The sequence below is a fragment of the Coenobita brevimanus genome, chromosome 84 (genome assembly GCF_032717465.1).
Source record: "Coenobita brevimanus isolate Jiangsu-jjx chromosome 84, ASM3271746v2, whole genome shotgun sequence".
NCBI classification, from domain to species: Eukaryota; Metazoa; Arthropoda; class Malacostraca; order Decapoda; family Coenobitidae; genus Coenobita; species Coenobita brevimanus.
In genome coordinates, this window is record NC_137037.1 from 43,543,407 (window position 1) to 43,563,083 (window position 19,677).

The window sequence follows — 19,677 nt, forward strand, 5'->3', positions numbered from 1 at the left end:
CTTCGCCAATGTTGCACCTTTATCTCTTTTCTATCGCTACTTCTATGGTCACTGCTCCACTAAACTGTCTGCTTTCATCCCTCCACCTCTAAGATGGGCGTGTAGCACCTGTCTAGCAACTAACTCTTATCCCTTTTCTGTCCAACTCTCTAAGGCAAGAGATAAACATTACTCCCAGTCCTTCATCTACGCAACAGGCCAATTCTGGAACTGTCTCCCTCTGCCTGTATTACCTACTTCCTATGATCTTCAGTCATTCAAACGCAGTGTGTCTAGGCATCTCGATATGAACGAATCTTGAATTTGGCTCTCTTTTGTACTATTTTTGTTTTTTCTTGAAAGGAATGGTTTGTGGGCTCCTGGCCTTTGGTTCCTTCTTCCTTGCTTTAAAAAAAAAAAAAAAAAAAAAAAAAAAAAAAAAATACACACGAGTCTCGGGGGCAGCCGTCGCAATGATCTTTGTAGTGGAATAGTAACCAATTTTTTTTATCATTATTCCAAAAACAGGTATAACTTTTGAATTATCTTCACTGTGATTTATCACTTAGTGAACAGTCATGTAATGAAACGACTGTTATATATAAAATTATCCAGAAGTAGCACATACAAATCAACAAAACACACCTGAACACCTACTATTTTATCACTGATGGGTGATGTATGGAAATGGTGAAGCTGAATATATTTGTCCAGAGGTAGCAATAGTATACCAATAAAATAACACTTACTATCTTCTCATTAGTGGGCTGAGTGTGGCCAACGTAGAGGTAGAGTCTGCGGGCCAAAATATTCTTCAGGATCTCTTTTGCCCTGATGATGTCCGGGTGGTTTTCCTCAGCTAAGAGTATTCGCTGGAAGACTTCATCAGTAAAATATGTGTAGGCAACCATGTCTTCGCAAGTATCACCCAATGCCAGCTTATTTCTGAATGGAAACAATAAATCAAGTCCTTACTGTCAGGAATGTGGTACAAAAAATTGCTATCAAAGTTTTTTTCATAAACTGGTACCGAACTATTAATTGGGAGAAATTAGTGTCATAGACCAGACAAGTGCTCGTGGGCCCTTCAGGCCCCTCGCACTTGCTCCTGCGGAGGGCTCTTGCGCTGCTATAATATAATTTTAGTTATAGTTGTGGGCAAAAAATTCTACGGACATCCTTTGCCGGGTGCCGGGAGCAGAGTTTTCTTGTCAAAATGTGATTGCTCATTAACCCCTAAAACGCAGGTCGTCGCGTTTGTGACGCTCGCCAAAAAGGACATAACGGCGGATCGTCGCGTTTGCGATTCAAGTTAATTTTGAATAAACGCGGGCAAGGATGTTCCAGCTAGTATTGTCTATCAGTACCACCACCCTTTAGCTACAATTAGCATACTTTACTTTTGTACTACTGACCTCCGTTGTTGCCAAGTATCGCATTTTTCCCCCCTCCCCCCCCCACTACGGCCTGGCCAGCCTGGCTGCGATACATGGCAGCGCTCTGACTGCTCAGAACTGTAAATCTGCGCTCTCCTCTCACAAGTAGTTTATGCTAATAGAAAACGCTTGTTTCCCCAGTTGTCACACTAGCTTTTTTTCGCACGGTTTGCCCCTGTTTAGCGTCAGTTTACCGCAGGATTTCAAAGTGACATTATGGCGAGTTCTAGCTCTTCCGAGTCAGTGTGAGCGGCTGACAGGAACGAGAATAAAGTGATGGGCGTAAGGCAGAATAAAAAGCGCGCCGCGGTGATCTTTTGGGAAGTAATATGATTGAAAATAATGTAGTATACACGTTTTTAGCTGTGAAAATGGAAATGTTTGTTGAGTGACGGGAAGACCGCCGCCGCACTGCATGTCGGCCATATGTTTCATTGATTTTAGCCTTATTTTCAGTGCTTATTGTACAAATACGGATTCTAAACTACCTGTACGTTGTAGTATAAAGTTTACTGTGACAGAATGAGGCTGTGGTAGAGGGGAAACCGGGTTGCTGGAGATGTGAAAGTGAAGATTTTGTTACCCAACTTTGCAAGTCTCCACAAGTCCTTGGGTAGTCCACGAAGGCTCAACACCTGTCTCTGGAGAAAGCTGAATGTAAGTACTATCTGCCATACCAAGTATAATGTTCTAGGGTTAATCTCTGATTTTTGGCTAATATTTTCCTACAGGTACTCAGACGGCGATACAACCCCGTCACCCAGGGGGGGTCGGCTGTCCATTGGCCGCGCTTTAGGTGTTAAATATAGTAAAAGTTTTTCAATCATGATGGGACCAAGTTTTTTCACATCAGCGAATTTTTTGCGATTTTTGTGCCAATTTTGGTGCGATTTGAATGTGTAGTTTCGGCTGCCTAAAATACACACCCACACCCAGACACACGGCTAGTGCTATAGTATATTAGATAAACAGATCAACAATACAATATCAATCGGCAGCCAATACACACACCCACACCCACACCCAGACACACGGCTAGTGCTATAGTATACAGGTAACTCGCACGGAACACGATCTCACGGAAGGTGCTCGCAATTATACACGGTAAGGGCTGGGATACATATAAGACAACGTAAGATTAAAGAACCATTATGAAAACTACAAATTAACGCAGGAGAGGCCTTTGAAAGATCAAATCCTCGAACATCACCGCAGCGCGCGGTTTGTTTTGATTACGTGACGATCTAGGCGCGAAATTATTCAGTGAGTGAGACATTCCCGAGTACAGTAGCACAATATTTGTAAGTTAAATATTTACAGTACTGTACTGTTCTGGTAAGTTTATGTGCAACTTAAAGTACTGTACTATTAAATAATGTTAAAGCAAGAAATAAAGTCTTACAACCAGTTTACCTGATAGGCGTCAGAATATTGCCTTTTTTATTTGTTCGTTTTTTCCACAGGACTGTACAGTATTTGTAAGTTAAATATTTACTGTTCTCGTATGTACTGTACTTGTAAGCACTTAAATAAAGTTAAATCATTAAATAAAGCCTTGTAACCAGTTAACCCGAATTATATGATTACCCATGATCGGCGTCGGAATATTGCCTTTTTTGTTTGTTCGTTAAACTCTTACTGTACTGCTTTTCTACAGTACTGTATTTGTAAGTTAAATATTTACTGTTCTGGTATGTACTTGTAAGCAATTAAAGCATTAAATAAAGCCTTGTAACCAGTTAACCTGATTTATATGATTACCCATGATCGGCGTCGGAATATTGCCTTTTTTGTTTGTTCGTTAAAGACTTGCTGTACAGCTTTTCCACAGCACTGCAAATCTAAGTTAAATACGTACTGTTCTGGTATGTACTTGTAAGTTAAAGCACTCAAAAAAGATAAAGCATTAAATAAAGCCCTGGTACCAGTTAACCTGATTTATATGATTACCTATGATCGGCGTCGGAATGTTTCCTTGTGTTTACGTACAGTATTTGTGTGTTAAAGTTTTGCTGTGGAGTACTGTATTTGTGAGTTATATCATTAAATAAACCTTCTAACCACTTAAAGTGCTTTCTAGTGATTACCAGTGACAGATAACAGCAAAACAACACATTTGGGGGGTCTAGGGACCAAAATACGGAGTAGTTTAAATATACGAGATTTCACACCTAACACGGCACGGTAGGAACGAAACCCACATGTTCCGTGCGAGTTTCCTGTATTAGATAAACAGATCAACAATACAATATCAATCAGCAGCCTTTTTGTAATTTACTGGGCACTTAACTGCAGAGAAAATGATACCATATAATCAAACCACCCTAATGAAGACTGTCTCTAAATAAAAAGTGTGTTCTTACCTACCTACCTAATTGTAGGTAGGTAAGAACACACTGTGTGTGTGTGTGTGTGTGTGTGTGTGTGTGTGTGTGTGTGTGTGTGTGTGTGTGTGTGTGTGTGTGTGTGTGTACTACATATTTTTATACAGTATTTCAATTTATCATCAAAATCTTCATCATCCTGTCTTTTTGCCACCCAGAAGTGTGATGAGGTAAAATCCAGAAAGTAAGAAAATAATAATGGGAGAACTAATCAAAAGCATGAAATGGTCCAGACACTCATTCACTCACTATTCACACCTCTGGAATACTGATTCTACCTTACAGGCACACCTTTCCACACATGCATTTCACAATTACTAAACAGGCAGCATCAATGTGATAACTATAAAGTTAAAAACGGGATGCCAAATCCTTGTCATGCACTCCAAATTCATTCCACCAGCTTGATCCCTAGTCTGTTCCCTGGCCTCATCTTTTACCAAATCCAGTGCTGGGCAGGTGCGCAAACACTTGTGCAAAGCACAATTGCACACCCTTGCGCTCCGGTGATATCGTTTGTGCATTGCACTCTGCACGAGACCATGCGCAATTTTGTGCTTGCGCACATGAAAAGGCAGGTGTGCAAGCGCAAACTTAGTTGCGCTTGCACAACTAAATTTGTGCTTGCGCACCAGCCTTGCGCACCTGCCCTGTGGATTGCGCACTGCGCAATCCAAGGGACATGTGGTCTTGGGAGCTTCCCGCATGGCTGGACTATGGATGGGGAAGGCTGGGGCAGGTCGCGAGAGTGGGTTGGTTGGTGGGGGGAGGCGGGAGGGAAGGGAGTAGTAGCATTTCTTAATATGCTTCAACAGAGATAATGTATTTTTAATATTTTTTAAACTATTATTATTAGTAAATAATAATGAATATAAATTATTTATTAATATTAGCATATGCAATTCCTTACATAAACAATTAAAACATTATTTAAATCTAATATCCACAGCCTATTGATTTAAATATTCTGTTTTCATGATTTTTTATTTTTTGTAACAAATTACATATGCTATTGTATATCTATACTGAATTGTTAAATAAACAGTCTTGGCAAGACCAAAGAGAGAGAGAGAGAGATGAAGAGCATTATTCTGAGAGAGAGAGAGAGAATATATACGGGAATGGCAAAGGAGCGTCCCTTTGAGTGAGGAGATAAGGCATAAACTTCGTCCCTCTTCTCTCTCTTATTCTCCATTCCTTCCCTCCTCTGTCTCTTAGTCTCCATTCCCTCCCTCCCTCTGTCGGAGAGAGAGAGAGAGAGTTGATGATACTGTAATCATGTGATCTTTGCCAATGCCTTGGTAAATGTAGGCTGTTTTTCCAGGATAATGACCTACTGTACCTCAGTCACTGCGGGTAGTGGGCAGGTTGCTAATTTAGTAATTTATTTAATTATACCAATATATATTTTACAGTAATTCCCAAAAATATATGCAAATGACTTGCGCTAGCGCTTTGCGACGTTGCACAAGCTAAATATTAGATTGCGCACTTGCGCAAATTACAAATAATAGAAAATCTATCTATCTATCTATTGCCAGACGCATCAATCCCGTTCGGGGTGGCCACAAACAAATCGCCTCCATGTCCCCCTGTCCCCCGCCATTTCACTGCCCTCCCTCCAATTGGCACCCCCGTCTCATATACCTCTCCACCCCATCCCTCCATCTCATCCTCGGCCTCCCCCTCCCTCTTCCCCCCTCCACCTCATTCACATACACTCTCTTCATCAGTCTTTCATCCTCCATCCTCTCCACATGGCCAAACCACCTCAGTGTATTCCTCCTAACGCTTCCTATCACATCCACATCCACACCACAATGCTCCTTTATATCCTCATTTGTCAGCCTGTCTCTCCATATGACTCCATAGGCTCCTCTTAAATAACTCATTTCCACTGCTCTCACTCTTGACTTGTGTCCTTCCAGCAACGTCCAAGCTTCACTTCCATACGTTAGAGTTGGTATCACAATACTGTCATGTATATATGCAAATGGTTTGCGCTTGTGCTTTGCGACATTGTGCAAGCTAAATATTTGTCCGATTGAGCATTTGCGCTTACGCAAGGTAGTGAACTGTGGATTGCGCTTTGCGTTTGCGCAAGGTCCTTCTTCATTTGCGCTGCCCACCGCTGACCAAATCTCACTTTCTCACATATGTACCTACCTACCCTATCTGTCCACCTTCTAGGTCTAAATGACTCCTCCCACTTTCAAATTAACTCTCTCTCTCTCACACACACACACACACACACACACATTTTCACTGATCAATTTATACCAATCTCTCCACCTAATAGTCCCATTTAAGTATGCTCTCTTCATCTCCCACTGTTCAAGGATTTCCTTACTCATCTTTCACAAATCACATTAAATAAACTGAGTTAATAAAGAGCATTAAACAAATATAAACAATGAGCCCATATTTTATGTCAGGGGTGGTCTTTAAAAGGCTGAGGCAGGTGGTCATGTCTGTATGAACAAAAAAAGCTGAAAAACTAGTCTAATTAGTCTAAACATTTAAGGTAAGAGTGACCAGTCATTTGCCTCAGAGTGGCATCATGTGAGCAATCATTTGATACCCCAACTACCCCTCGTACTTTGTGGTAAGTGGTGGCACCCATTATCTACTTACGATGTACTGCAGTCTACTTCTTCCTTCCCCTTCATCATTCTGTGTTTGTACTTCTGTCTTCCTATGTCTCCCTTTCCTTCCTGTCATTTATTACTCTTCTTTCCACTTCAGGTGGCTCTATGCCGAGTGACAAGCCTAATGGTTTCATGTAATCCTGGACACCATTTACAATGCAGTGTGGTAACCATATAACCCAATTACATGGTGAAGTGGAGATGCCTACAGTGTCCCTGCTAACAGGGTGGAGAGCTGCAAATGTGGCATCCACCCAGAAACCAAACCTAAACACTTTTCCCTTCAAGGCACTGTCAGCCACAAGGGAACACTGATTCACTGCACTGGATGACCCTGCAAGGGCAATTGTCTGCCAGTGGTTGATGGGTCTACTTCACTAGACAAACTGGGGCTGATCAACAACAACAACCATCCCTCATACTTATACCCCTATGGGCCACACCCAACTAGAGTGACATAACCCACTAAAGCACACAGCATCCATCTGTTGTCTATATGGTTACCACCTACCACATTAATTGGTTTCTTTAGCTGAATGAAACCATTTGGCTATCACTCAAAATAAAGTCACTTAAAGGCAGCACTAAACTCAGCATATAGATGGTGGGTGCCCCCTCCTACCCTAATATGTGTAACCCCCAGACAATAATAAGTTCTTACCCATCTGTTCCTGGATAAAGGATATGTTTGTCTGCATAAAGGAAGGCATCAACCAACCTGAAAATGAAGCAAATTTAAAGTGAAGTAAACAGACATTAAATATACTAAATAAAATTGCACTAAAAGCCCCCCCCCCTCCCTTTTTTAAGGCAAGTTAATCCAAGTCTGAATTTTAAATACATCAGCACAATTTTTTAATTCCGTATAAAGTGGATGGAATCTCCAAACAAGACAATCAAGGCCAGCTGTTCACCGAATCAAAAGTGGAGGACGGGAAATAGTGTTTCAAGGTTTTTGATATTTGTGCCAGTTATCCCCAAAGCATTATATACATACATACACAGTACATAAAAATATACATAAATAATTCACTGTGCTCACATGGAATCGATGGTTTTGACAACGCGGTGCTGGTAAGCAGTGCGGTGGAGAACACGGCGGGCGTGGAACATATCATATAGATTGTCGCATTCTTTATCACGCACACACAATTGGGCACCCTCCCCTTCCACCTCAAGTACCCGAGAGAACTGCACTAGGCGTCTGTAGTCAAATGTCACCTATGAAAAGACCCGGTTGTTAGATTTAAAGTGTAAACATTTTAAATGATATTTAACTGACGTACATAAAGTGAAATAAGCTGTATATACAAGTATCCCTGTCTCATCTGTTTTCCATGACAGTGGGAGCCTGTGGAATCAAGAACTTTATATAATAAATGGTAATGAAAATCAAAACAGCTGTCAACAGACTAAGGGGTCCTAGATTCATTCATCACCAGTCAACCTCTCAAAATTTTCTCCACCTCACGCCCTTTGATATGCTATGCACAACAAACTGCTTTACACCATCTGTAAACTACATTTCACAGTCATACCAAGTTACAGTGAGTCACAAAAATCATGTCCATGATCCTTACCTACTGTGAACCCAATCAATGTAAAACTATTAACCTCTTCAATATGGTGGCATACTTTATATTTTTTCTTGCTACTAACATATTATTTTCAACTTGGGCATTATGGTAATATAACAGATGGTTGGGTGTTAAGTCTTGTGATGATGGGATAATTGGAGGCTATATGTAACACCTTCAGTTTGAAAAATTTCTCCTAAGTTAAATAAAATGACACAGAGTGTAAGAATAAAGATATCTCAAGCTGAAAGGTTTAATCCAGAAAAGCATTTCTCTAGTATAAGTGTAAGTAGGAGGATGGGATAGTGAGGGCTCGACAATGAGAAGGGACAGGTGTTGATTCTTTCATTCTGACGATGTTATTTAATTTTAGCCATCACCACATAATTTATTCTCTTTGCAAGATATTTTTCAAACTGATGAGGTAAAATGCAGCCTTCATTGACCTATACTGTACACTATTCTTAAGTTGAATGAAACCATCTGGTAGAGGTCTATTTATATCAGCCACTTACTTACGAACTTTAAGTAATGAATCTTCAGAGAAACAAACTTTTTGAGATGCATTTATTAATCTATTATTCAATGAAATCTACAAGATACTACATTACAGTACATTACTAAATCTTCTACAATTAACATAAGAATTTATTTGAATTAGTAAAACAATGACTTTACTGTTTCTACCTCACCTGCTTCCACGTTCAAAAATGATTTGGAGAAACTGCATTCGGCCTTAAGCATTAGTGAATTTTGACTTACAAATTTTTTTGAGTAATAAACTAACTCTTGGAACCAAATAAGTTCATCTGTAGGGGAGCTGTTTACTGAAACACTATCATAATCATAAAAGGGCTAAGTGCTGGAGGTGTGACCCATTATTAACAATACAACTTCATGGTTGTCAAGAGGTTAATAATAGCTGTCTTTTACCCTTCCAATTCAGAAACTCTACTCGAAGCTCAGTTAAACCATCTGTAGACTGCAAGAATGCAATATCAAAGATGTCCTTGGACTAAAAGGGTTATGGTATAAAGGTTAAAACATACAACAGGACTGACCTTAATGCCAAGACTGTGGGTATCTCGCAGGATGTAGTCCCACTTGTCAACATCAACCCCTGTACGCTTGTTAGCCACCACCTAAAAAAAATGTACAGCACATGTGTAACCAATGCTAAGAATGATGATAATGAAGAAAGGATGGAGGGAGGGTGGGGCATGATAGGAAAGAAAGAAGGAAGGAAGGAAGGAAAAATAATACGTCATACCAACATTTGCATGAATATTATCTGAGATGTCTTGGTCTGGTGGTAAAGCAGTGTACTAGTGATTTCATTAACCAAAATCTGAAGTTATACATCAATTTTCCATCATCAGATGGTCCGGCACCTCTTTTAATCTGGACAAAATTGTGTGGGGACACCTGAATTTCTTGCGCCCACCAGACTAGGTTACTGGACGGCCACAGATACTGTTGAGTGTAGTGCATGATCAATGATTGCTCACACTGAATGTCTTGGTGGTGATCCCTGTACTTTGTCCGATTCTTACAATGGGTAACTTATATTTAACCCAAGCTATGGATTCTAAGAAAGATGCAAGTGTCAGTGGTAGTGTCAGTCATAAACTGACACTACTGTACATTAAAACCTCCTTGACTGCCAGACTACCGCAATGATGAAACCCTACACTAATCAATTGTGAGAAATGGTTAAACTATGAATGTTAACTGGTTCATGGCCCACAATTTTACACCCACTTTTTTGCCCAATACCCAAATAATAACAGCCCCCCAAAAGACTAGAGGGTCTGGATCAGCAATGTTTACACTGACTCTGGTACTCTCAATTGTGAACCAGACAACCCTTTTCTCTCATATTTCTCCTAACCCTGTAAACCAGCACTGTTAACAATGTACAGTACTGTGTCTGTGAATTTGAAATTCTTGCAATTGACCATTCCTAACCATCAATTTCTGTTCTTGTAAATATGACACTTCTCATCAAATTTCTCTTGCTTTTGGTTAGGTTTACCCTTAAATACCATATCACTATTTTAGCTTATTCCTAATTACTAACACAGTCAAATCAAACTGTTATTTTCATCAATGGTATCTACCGGGACACTTTATGAGCAAGTGTGTGGTGCATAATGCACTATTACATTTGGGGGTTTTTTGCTTGTGGAAGCCAGTCGCCACAAGGGATGCCATTACCACAGTAACTGAAAATATCTTGTCACTTGCCATACTGGCCACCCATATCTTCATGTACATTTTCACCCATTGTCTGATCACAATGGAGTATTAACAGCTATTTAGGGGGATTTAATGCAGTAAGACATTTTTATTATGCTAAAAACAAAAATAATAAAGCAGGATAAGGTAGAACTGTTGAAAAAACTGGACCATGGTGTTCCTTGCAGAGGCTGAGTGACACGCTATTGGGTCATCAACTGCTTATTATGTAATAAAGCAAATGGAAAAAATACAGAAATTCTAAGCAGACTGATTTGAAGCAAATGTACATTGGAGAAACTATGAAAGATTGTAAGAGTACTGAGTATGATTCGATTTAGTGATAATGGAATGGTTTCAACAGCGTCAGATGAAATGGACTTGTCATATGCCTTGATAACAAACCAGGCTCAGTTGCTCCATAAAGAACTTATATTAGAATATAAGTGTGACTGCACTGAAAGATAGTAGGTCAGAGGTGTACTGCTAAATTATTAGTATGTCACCTCTGTTGGTCCCAGTTCAATCAATATGTGACATATATGTGATCACTTAGCCTGGCAAAACAGTGAAACTGGCAAGGCTCTGGAACCAAGGGTACTGGAAAATTCGAGTTGCATCTGTACATTTTTTTTTTTCTTTAATGTAAGGAAGAAGGCACCAAAGGCCAGGAGCCTGCAAACCATTGCTTCCAAGAAAAAAACAAAAACAATACAAAAGAAAGCCAAATTCAAGATCCAATCATTTCGAGATGCCTGAAAACTGAATTTGAAAGACTGAAGATCAAGAAGTAGGAAATACAGACAGAGGGAGACAGTTCCAGAGCTGACCTGTTGCATAAATGAAGGACTGGAAGTAATGGTTAACTCTTGCTTCAGAGAGCTGGACAGAAAAGGGATGAGAGTTTGTTGTTAGACTTAACTTATAATCCCTGGGATATGATAGATCTACTTATACCTTCACCATTTGTCCCACCTGAGGATGGGGAAAGGCAGGGCCCTGAAGGCAAGAAAAAAGGGAGAATAATCAAAAGCATGCCTGTCCAGAGAAATGGACACTTGCTCAGTTACCATTCAAGCCCACAGAATCTTGGCTCTTCCTGACAGGCCTAACCTCGAACAAAAACTTTTTGAATGCATATTTCTTTATAAATATGCCTCACATTACCTCTTCAACGTTAAAGCTCATAGCTCATATGAGATGGGGTGAGTTATGGTTCATAGTCAGTGAATACGATAGAATAAAAATAGGGGAACAGTCAAAATGGGCCACACAATCATTCAAGCCTTTAATATTCTGGTACCATCCAATATGCAACACCATTTGTACATATTTTTTTCCCTTTACATATGCACTTCCCAGACACCTGCAGGACAGTCATTCTGTTCACTACCAAATTATAAGAGGTGCCAACCCTTGTCCAGTTTATCTTCAAAGGCTACATATCTCATTTATACATTTTGGTTCTTATCAGTGTCTTAGATACTTCAACTCCCATATCCTTCTGTATCACATACGATACTTAAACCGGGTGGCCCATATATCTCTCTCCACTACCACTCCATTAGGCAATTTCTCATGTGCTGTGGGGACAGATCAATGTTACCAATATCTGCCCTGAATCATTCATTCATATCCTACTCCCACTGTCACAACCATACACATACTGACTGACTGAACTGTTCCTGCAACACATAAGGCACTCCCAAATGAGTTTCATGTGGAGCACTATTTATGGGCCACATTGTTTTTTATATCTATCCACCATGTTCTTATCCTACCATGCCTCCTCGTACCATCAAACTCACTCAAGTACAACCTTTACCAATCTGTCTACAGTAAAATACCCAGTCTATGAAATGGTTTGGGACCACAGTCTTTTCGTTAACATGATTTTTTCAGAGAAACGAAAATACAGTACTATCCTTGACGTATTGTTATATTCTAGAATAAAAAATACTATTTTTATTATCCTAATTGTTTAAGTTTAACACTTTAACCTGAGCTGCCTAGCCCTGGACAACCAGTCTACAGCAGTTATCCTCTTCACTGTAAAACTGGGACATTCATAAACTTTACTGAAGCATGTTTTGCTGTAAATCTGGCATGAAGAAAAATAAGGAAACAGTTTTGATATTTACTGAACAAATACATGCATTGCCACACAAAAAGCGATTCTGCATGACATGAACTTTTGAGTACAGTACTGTACTGTATTGTGCAGTACCAAAAAATACAGTACTGAACTGTATTTAAATGTGGTAATTTTTCATCACTTCTTTTGGGAAAGTACTCTCCAAAGATCTTGGCAAAGTCCTACGATAAATCACTCTCCACATGAGTTACAGTAATTACTGTCAGAAATATTTTTATTTGTCGAGTATTTCCGTTATCATTCACTCTGGGTTGATATCAAAGTGTTTGGTAGCATTAATGAGCAAGATGAAAGCATAAATAAGCAATTTATGAATAGAGCGTCTGATGTAATAACAGCTGATTCCTGTTCAAAACTAATGATCATCCACTTTATTTTTAATATTTTACAAATACTAAAGTACTATATATCACTGATGTTGACCTGATATTAACTAACAGCAAATAATTACAGTACTGGGCAATAAATCATCAAATACTGCAAAATACATCACACTGTTTACATAAACAATGACTGTTACCAACATGTCACAACCATTACATTGAGCCACCCTCATCTCACCTACACCTGTTTTAGTGGTTGTGAATTTTCCACTTTCATGTTATATACTGAATTCAAGTAACTGTCTATCTTGAAAGACATATGGTGAATCTTCAGCTTATTTTTCTGGGAGGAACCCCTATGCATAAAGCGTCCAAATAAACACACTTGAATTAATGGTGAAACAGCTTGTCTTCTGAAGCAGATTAACCCCAGGGATATTTCACGTGAACTCACTTGGCTTAATTCACTGACCCAAAGTGACCTCTGGGATGCATTATCAACCAAGTAGTGCACCTATGTTAGCAGGAGTAACAGCGAACTTGCCAAGCAAACTGCCAAATACCCATGATTTATTTACAGTTTTAATTACTGTTTATATATTTTGCATTAATTTTGAAGAATCAGTATTTTCATAAAATTGCATATCCATAAAATCAGGATTTTTCCTGTACACCAGACCCATTTTATATGATGAACTGGTATATGATGAACCCCTTGCCAGTAAACTATGACAAAAAGTTCAGAACCTTTTTTTGACAAAGTATATGATAGAATTTTTGCTTATAGGATGTTTATGATCCAACATAAAGCCTCAATGATCGATACGCAATCACCCTAACACAAGTATAGCCATTTATTTGTTCCAAGATGGTCTTTGCACTTGTCACTACTGTACTGGGTGTGTTAGTGCCAGTGATGGAACAACAGTCTGGTGTTGGAGTTCAAGTAGCAAGTGATGTGCTGTGATGTGAAATAACAACTACAGTAGTTTAGCCAGGTTGGAAATTTGTTTTCAAACTTTGTTGGGTGGGAAACCCTTGGCCAAAAATGTTATCTCCACTGAACCCACATTATAAGGGGTCATTCCATGCAAAGGTCCACCTTTAGTATCAACCTCTGAATTAATTAAATATGTATAAATTATACATCATTTTAAAGCTTAATTCATCATCATCTGGACCTCCTTTCCCATCCTAGGGTAGGGTGAGGAGTAGCAACTTCCAAACAGTCCAAGTTTGCCCAGTCCACTGGGCCACGCTTCCATTCACCTATCATTCAAGCCCCCGGAATTCTGGCTTATCTGATACATCAACATTAACCACATTCTGTAGCTTCACATATACATATCCGATTGAGTCAAGCCGGACACTGTCACATTAAATAGGGGTGCCAAATCCCGGATCATGCACTTCTTCCCACAACATTCATCCAGCTAGCTCAATCTCTTGTCAGTTCCCTAGCCTCACCGACTTCCATACCTCTCTTCCTCACACACTATCTATCTATCTATCTATAGCCCGACGCCCTAATCCCGCAAAGGGTGGCCGCAGACAAAACGCCTCCAAGTCACTCTGTCACCCACCATTTGACTCCCCTCCCCCCAACTCACCCCCCCCTCCCTCATATACCTCTCAACTCCATCCCTCCACCTCATCCTCGGTCTACCCCTCCCTCTCCCTCCCTCCACCTCACCTACATACACCCTCTTAGTCAGTCTTTCATTCTCCATCCTCTCCACATGTCCAAACCACCTCAGTGTATTTCTCCTAATCTTTTCAACCACATCCACATCTACCCCACAGCGTTCCTTCACTTCTTCATTCGTCAACCTGTCCCTCCATGTCACTCCACATGCTCCTCTCAAGTAACTCATTTCCACTGCTCTCACTCTTGACTTGTTCCCCTCTTGCAAGGTCCACGCCTCGCTTCCATACGTCAGGGTAGGGATCACAATACCATCATGCAGTGACTTCTTAACTTCCATACTCACCTCCCTATTTCTCATCACTGCTTTCAGTGTGCCAACAACCTTCCTTCCCTGCTGTACCCTTTCACGTACTTCATCCCCCAAAGTTCCATCCTTACTCATCACACTACCCAAGTACTTGAATGCACTCACATTCTCCATATCCTCACCATCCAACCTCACTTCACACTCTGTGACTTCATTCCTCTCAAACACCATAACTTTACTTTTGTTTACATTAACTTTCAGCTTCCTCCTCCTACACACTGTCCCAAATTCATTCACCAAACCTTGCAACTCCCATTCATCTTCACTCAACAATACTGTATCATCAGCAAACAGCAACACCGGAAGCTTCCAAATCTCACCCTCATTCATTAGGGCCACCCCCACATCCACTGCCCTACCTTGTACCTCCTTTACGACCCCATCCATATATATATATTAAACAGCCATGGAGACATTACACACCCCTGTTTCAGTCCCACATTGAGATCAAAGAACTCACTCAGCTCACCATCCACTCGCACCGTAGCCCTAGCTCCCTCGTACATACTCTTCACAGCACTCAACAATTTCCCCTCCACTCCATATATTCTTAATACCTTCCACATACCTTTCCTATCTATTCTGTCATAAGCTTTCTCCAAGTCCATGAAGGCAGCGTACACTTTCCTTCCCTTCTCTAGATACTTCTCCACTAAGCATCTTAGAACAAATATCTGATCTACACACCCTTTTCCCTTCCTAAATCCCCCTTGTTCTTCTCCAACTAGCTCCTCTGTCATATGCCTAACCCTATCAATGAGTATTCTACCATATATTTTACCAGTCACACTAAGAAGGCAAATACCCCTATGGTTACCACATACTTCTCTCTCCCCTTTTCCTTTGTACAGAGGAACAATTATACCTGATTTCCAGTCCTCTGGAACCCTTCCCTCTTCCCAAGCCAATCTACACAACTTCCATATCCACTCCACAACAATCTCACCCCCATACCTAAGCATTTCACCACACACTCCATCAATTCCTGGGGCCTTTCCCAGCTTAATCTTCTTCATCGCTTCCACTACTTCCGACCTACTGATTTCTTCCTCCCTCCTCTCATCTCTTCTTCTCCCAGCCATTCCCCAACCACTTATACTCACACTGCTCTCACTCTCTACATTCAACAAATCCTCAAAGTGCTCCTTCCATCTCCTCAATTTCTCTCTTTTCTCCACCAACAATCTATTATTCCTATCTTTCACTCCCCTACTATTTCCCCTTCCACACTGCCTTACTTTCTTTACCTCCTTCCAAAACAATTTTTTACTCTCCCTCCATTTCACACTCAGATTCCTCCCAAACTCTTCATCCACTTTCTTCTTACTCTCCTTCACCAGTCTCTTAACCTCCCTTCTCCTGCTCACATATACCTCTCTCTTCTCTCTCTCATCTTCTCCCCTACCTCTACTCGCCAACCATTCACCATATGCCTTCTTCTTTTGTTCCACAGCTCGTTTCACCTCATCATTCCACCATGCTGTCCCTTGCACACCCTTGCATCTCCTCCTCACTCCACAAACCGCCTCACACGCTGCGCTTATCTCTTCCGTGAATATCTTACATACGTCTTCCACCCCTTCCATCTGCTCTAGCTCATACCTTCTCAATCTTTCTTCCACTATGCTCTTATACTCTGTCCTCTTCTCACTATCTTGCAATTTCTCCACTCTTCTCACAGGAGCTGCTTCCTCCTGTCTTCCCCTTCGCCTCCTCAACCACTTTCTTTGCAGCTCTACCTTGGCCATCACTAAGTGATGGTCCGAGACTCCATTCCCCCACCCTCTCCACACCCTTGCATCCAACACTTGTCTTCTCATTCACTCATCCACACACACATAGTCTATCATTGCCTTTCGTTCAACAAGTTCACCATCCATCCTCCTCATTACTCTCCATGTATACCGGTGGATCATCTTATGACGAAAGTAGGTATTGGCTATTGCCAACCCCTTACCAGCACAGATGTCCACCAAAGCACTACCATTCCCATCTACTTCCGCTGGCACACCCCACTGACCAACCACTCCATCCACTCGTACATTCCCGACTTTGCCATTCATGTCTCCAATCAACAGCACTCTCTCGCTCCTCTCAAACTTGTCCATACATGCTTCTACTCTCGCCCAAAACTCATCTTTCACTCTTGCCGCTCGATCCTCAGTTGGAGCATACACACATACAATCGCCCATGCTTGTATACCTACTTTCATCCTCACCCATACAATCCTTGCACCCACTGTTCCATACTCTCTTATATTCTCCTTCCACTTCTTGCTTATCATCAGACATACTCCCTCTCTTGCCCTCTCATTCTCACTGACTCCCGCACATATACCTACACCGTATTCCCATTCTCTCATCCTTTCACCTTTCCATTTAGTTTCAGTCAATCCACATATATCCACTTTTGCATCCTCAAGCACCTGGACAATCTCTCTCTCTTTCACTTCATCATTCACTCCTCTCACATTCCACGTTCCTACTCTCAGAATGTCCTTTGTCCGTTCCTTAGTCGTCAACGTATGGTCCGTCCGGGTCCGAGGCGCTTTATTTGCTTTTTTAGTTAGTTCTTTTTACGGGGTGGGGCACTAACCCACCACCAACCCTTTTAGTCGCCTCGTACGACAAGCAGGGATACTGGGGGAGTATTCTTGAAACCCCCTTACCCCCAGATATACCTTTTCACCAATCTATTGTCATCCATTCTCTCCACATGACCATACCATCTCAGTACACTCTCTTCAATTCTGGTGTCCACAGACTTCCTCACTCCACATCTTTCATTAACCCCTACACCGCGGGCATGTTTACCGATGTTTTGCGTGTGCCGCGGGGTTATTTGGGCTCCGACAGACTCTCAAAAAATATTTGCCAAAAATCAGTTATTAGTCCTAGAATATTAAAATTATATATGCTTATGGCACATACCTTCAGCTTTCTCCTGGAATGTTTGTTGAGCCTTCGTCAGTTACCGTAGGACTTGTGGAGACCTCTGAAGTTGGGTAACGAAGTCTCCACTTTACACTTCCCGACAACCCGTAATATGATTACCACAGCCAGATATTAACACTATAAACACTACTCTATGATTTTCAAGTAGTTTGGGATCCATACTCCAAAAAAAAAAAAAAACTGTGAAACCAATGAAAATTATGAGTGCGTCTGACCGCCGCACTTGCGCTAGTTCGCTCTTGGTACTCTGTCATTTATTATTCATAAAACCCCTCACACTTTATATTTCTATTACTATATAACACTTATATATATCTACAGTCTTTATCCATAAGTTTCCTTCAGTAGTATTAGTTTATTGTCACTGTAGGGATTCAATTTCTTTCAGTAAAATACGTAGCATTCACTTTCTCGTCCTGTATACTGGCATTGAGAGTGAATGTCACTTTCATCTTCACTCTCATAACTCATGGTATTCAGACATGCTATAGTGAAACTTCCAATTTCATTACTCCTAGGGTATATACTCGTATTCTTATAATACTACTCATTTACATTTCTATTTACGTTCTCTATTTTATTTACGTTATTTACATTTCTATTTTATTTACACTGTGTTATGCACTGTCACTTGAAGTAACTTATAAAACTATTTTCCAATTGTTCACGTATATTTACATTCATTACTTTCACTTGCTGTTTACACATTATTTACAATTCCACTTGCACTGTTTTAATCAATAGAAAGATCGTAGTCACTCTTTTATCAATTGTCAGCCCTTTACCTCTTTCCACACGAGGTTTAGTAGGGGGTAAAGGTCACAGGGCCCTTTGCATGGGGGTGAAAAAAGGCCCTGAAGTCAGCAAGAGGATGAGCCGTACCTCCTCTTCGGAAGATGAGAGAGAACTGATAAAGGAAGGCCGGCCCGGGTTGAGGCCTACTTGGGGGTTATTCAGTGCTACCAATGTAGCTCTTGAAACAGCTATGTAATTCACTGAAATGATTGGCAGGAAATCTAGACAATACATTATAAATTAGGTAGTTCCAGGTGAATGTAAATATCACTTAGGCTTCTCCCTTCCCTCCTTATATGTATATTTATTACGAAAATAGATTATATGGCATATTTCAAGGGGAAAAAAACTGCAAAAATTAGCGAACGAGTGCACGTGAGGTGTTGTCAGGTGATAATTAGCCAATTCCAGGTGTATGGCACTCTCACTTACCTTATTTCTTTCTTGTATATATTATTTGGTATAAGAATAGGGCATAGGGCTTATTTCAATGGATGAAATCAGTGAAAAATTCCAGGGAAGATTTACTTAGCGTAGCACGGCCGGGCAGGCGAGAGGATAGTGTAAAGGAGGGGGGGCAGGGAGGGGAGTCAAGAACGGGGAGAAATGGCTAAATTGTCAACAATGGATGGGAGTACAGATGAGATTAGGAGTGCTGACTAGTGTTGGACATTGGCAGTACTGATAGATGATACAAGCCCCCACTTGGAAGCCCGGGTGAATTCAAAATAACACAGAATCACAAAAGCGACGCCCCGCGGTATGATCCCTTGCTCCCAAGCATCACGAAAGTGACGCCCCGCGGTTAAGGGGTTAATCATATTATTTTGTATCCTATCCACACACTGTACTTCACATACATTCCTCAGCAGTCCCATCTCCACCATTCTCAGTCTTGACTTTTCATTTTCATACCACACCATAGTCTCATATCCATATGTGAAAGCTGGCACTAACACTCCTTCATGTAAGCCTCGCACAGCTGCAACACTCAAACTTCTGTTTCTTATCAAGGCCTTCATAGCACCAGCGACTTTCCTTCCTTGTGTTGCTCTACTTTCCACTTCTTTTGCCCATTTTCCTCTCTTTTCTATCACTGTACCCAGGTATGTGAACTCTCTCACCAATTCCAGTCTCTCTCCATTCACTGTAACATCACACTAAAAGTCACC

General features: G+C 40.8%; 1 protein-coding gene across 1 annotated transcript in view; it reads right to left on the minus strand.

Annotated features, from left to right (window-relative positions):
• fal (SAM and HD domain containing deoxynucleoside triphosphate triphosphohydrolase falten) overlaps positions 1 to 19,677 on the minus strand; it is a 97,614-nt gene that overhangs the window by 17,390 nt on the left and 60,547 nt on the right. The window contains exons 7-10 of the mRNA XM_080280262.1: positions 9,086 to 9,166; positions 7,490 to 7,668; positions 7,109 to 7,165; positions 729 to 924 (exon numbers count right to left, since the gene is read on the minus strand). Of these exons, the coding sequence (XP_080136388.1) occupies positions 729 to 924; positions 7,109 to 7,165; positions 7,490 to 7,668; positions 9,086 to 9,166 (513 nt within the window). The remainder of the gene's footprint in view (positions 1 to 728; positions 925 to 7,108; positions 7,166 to 7,489; positions 7,669 to 9,085; positions 9,167 to 19,677) is intronic.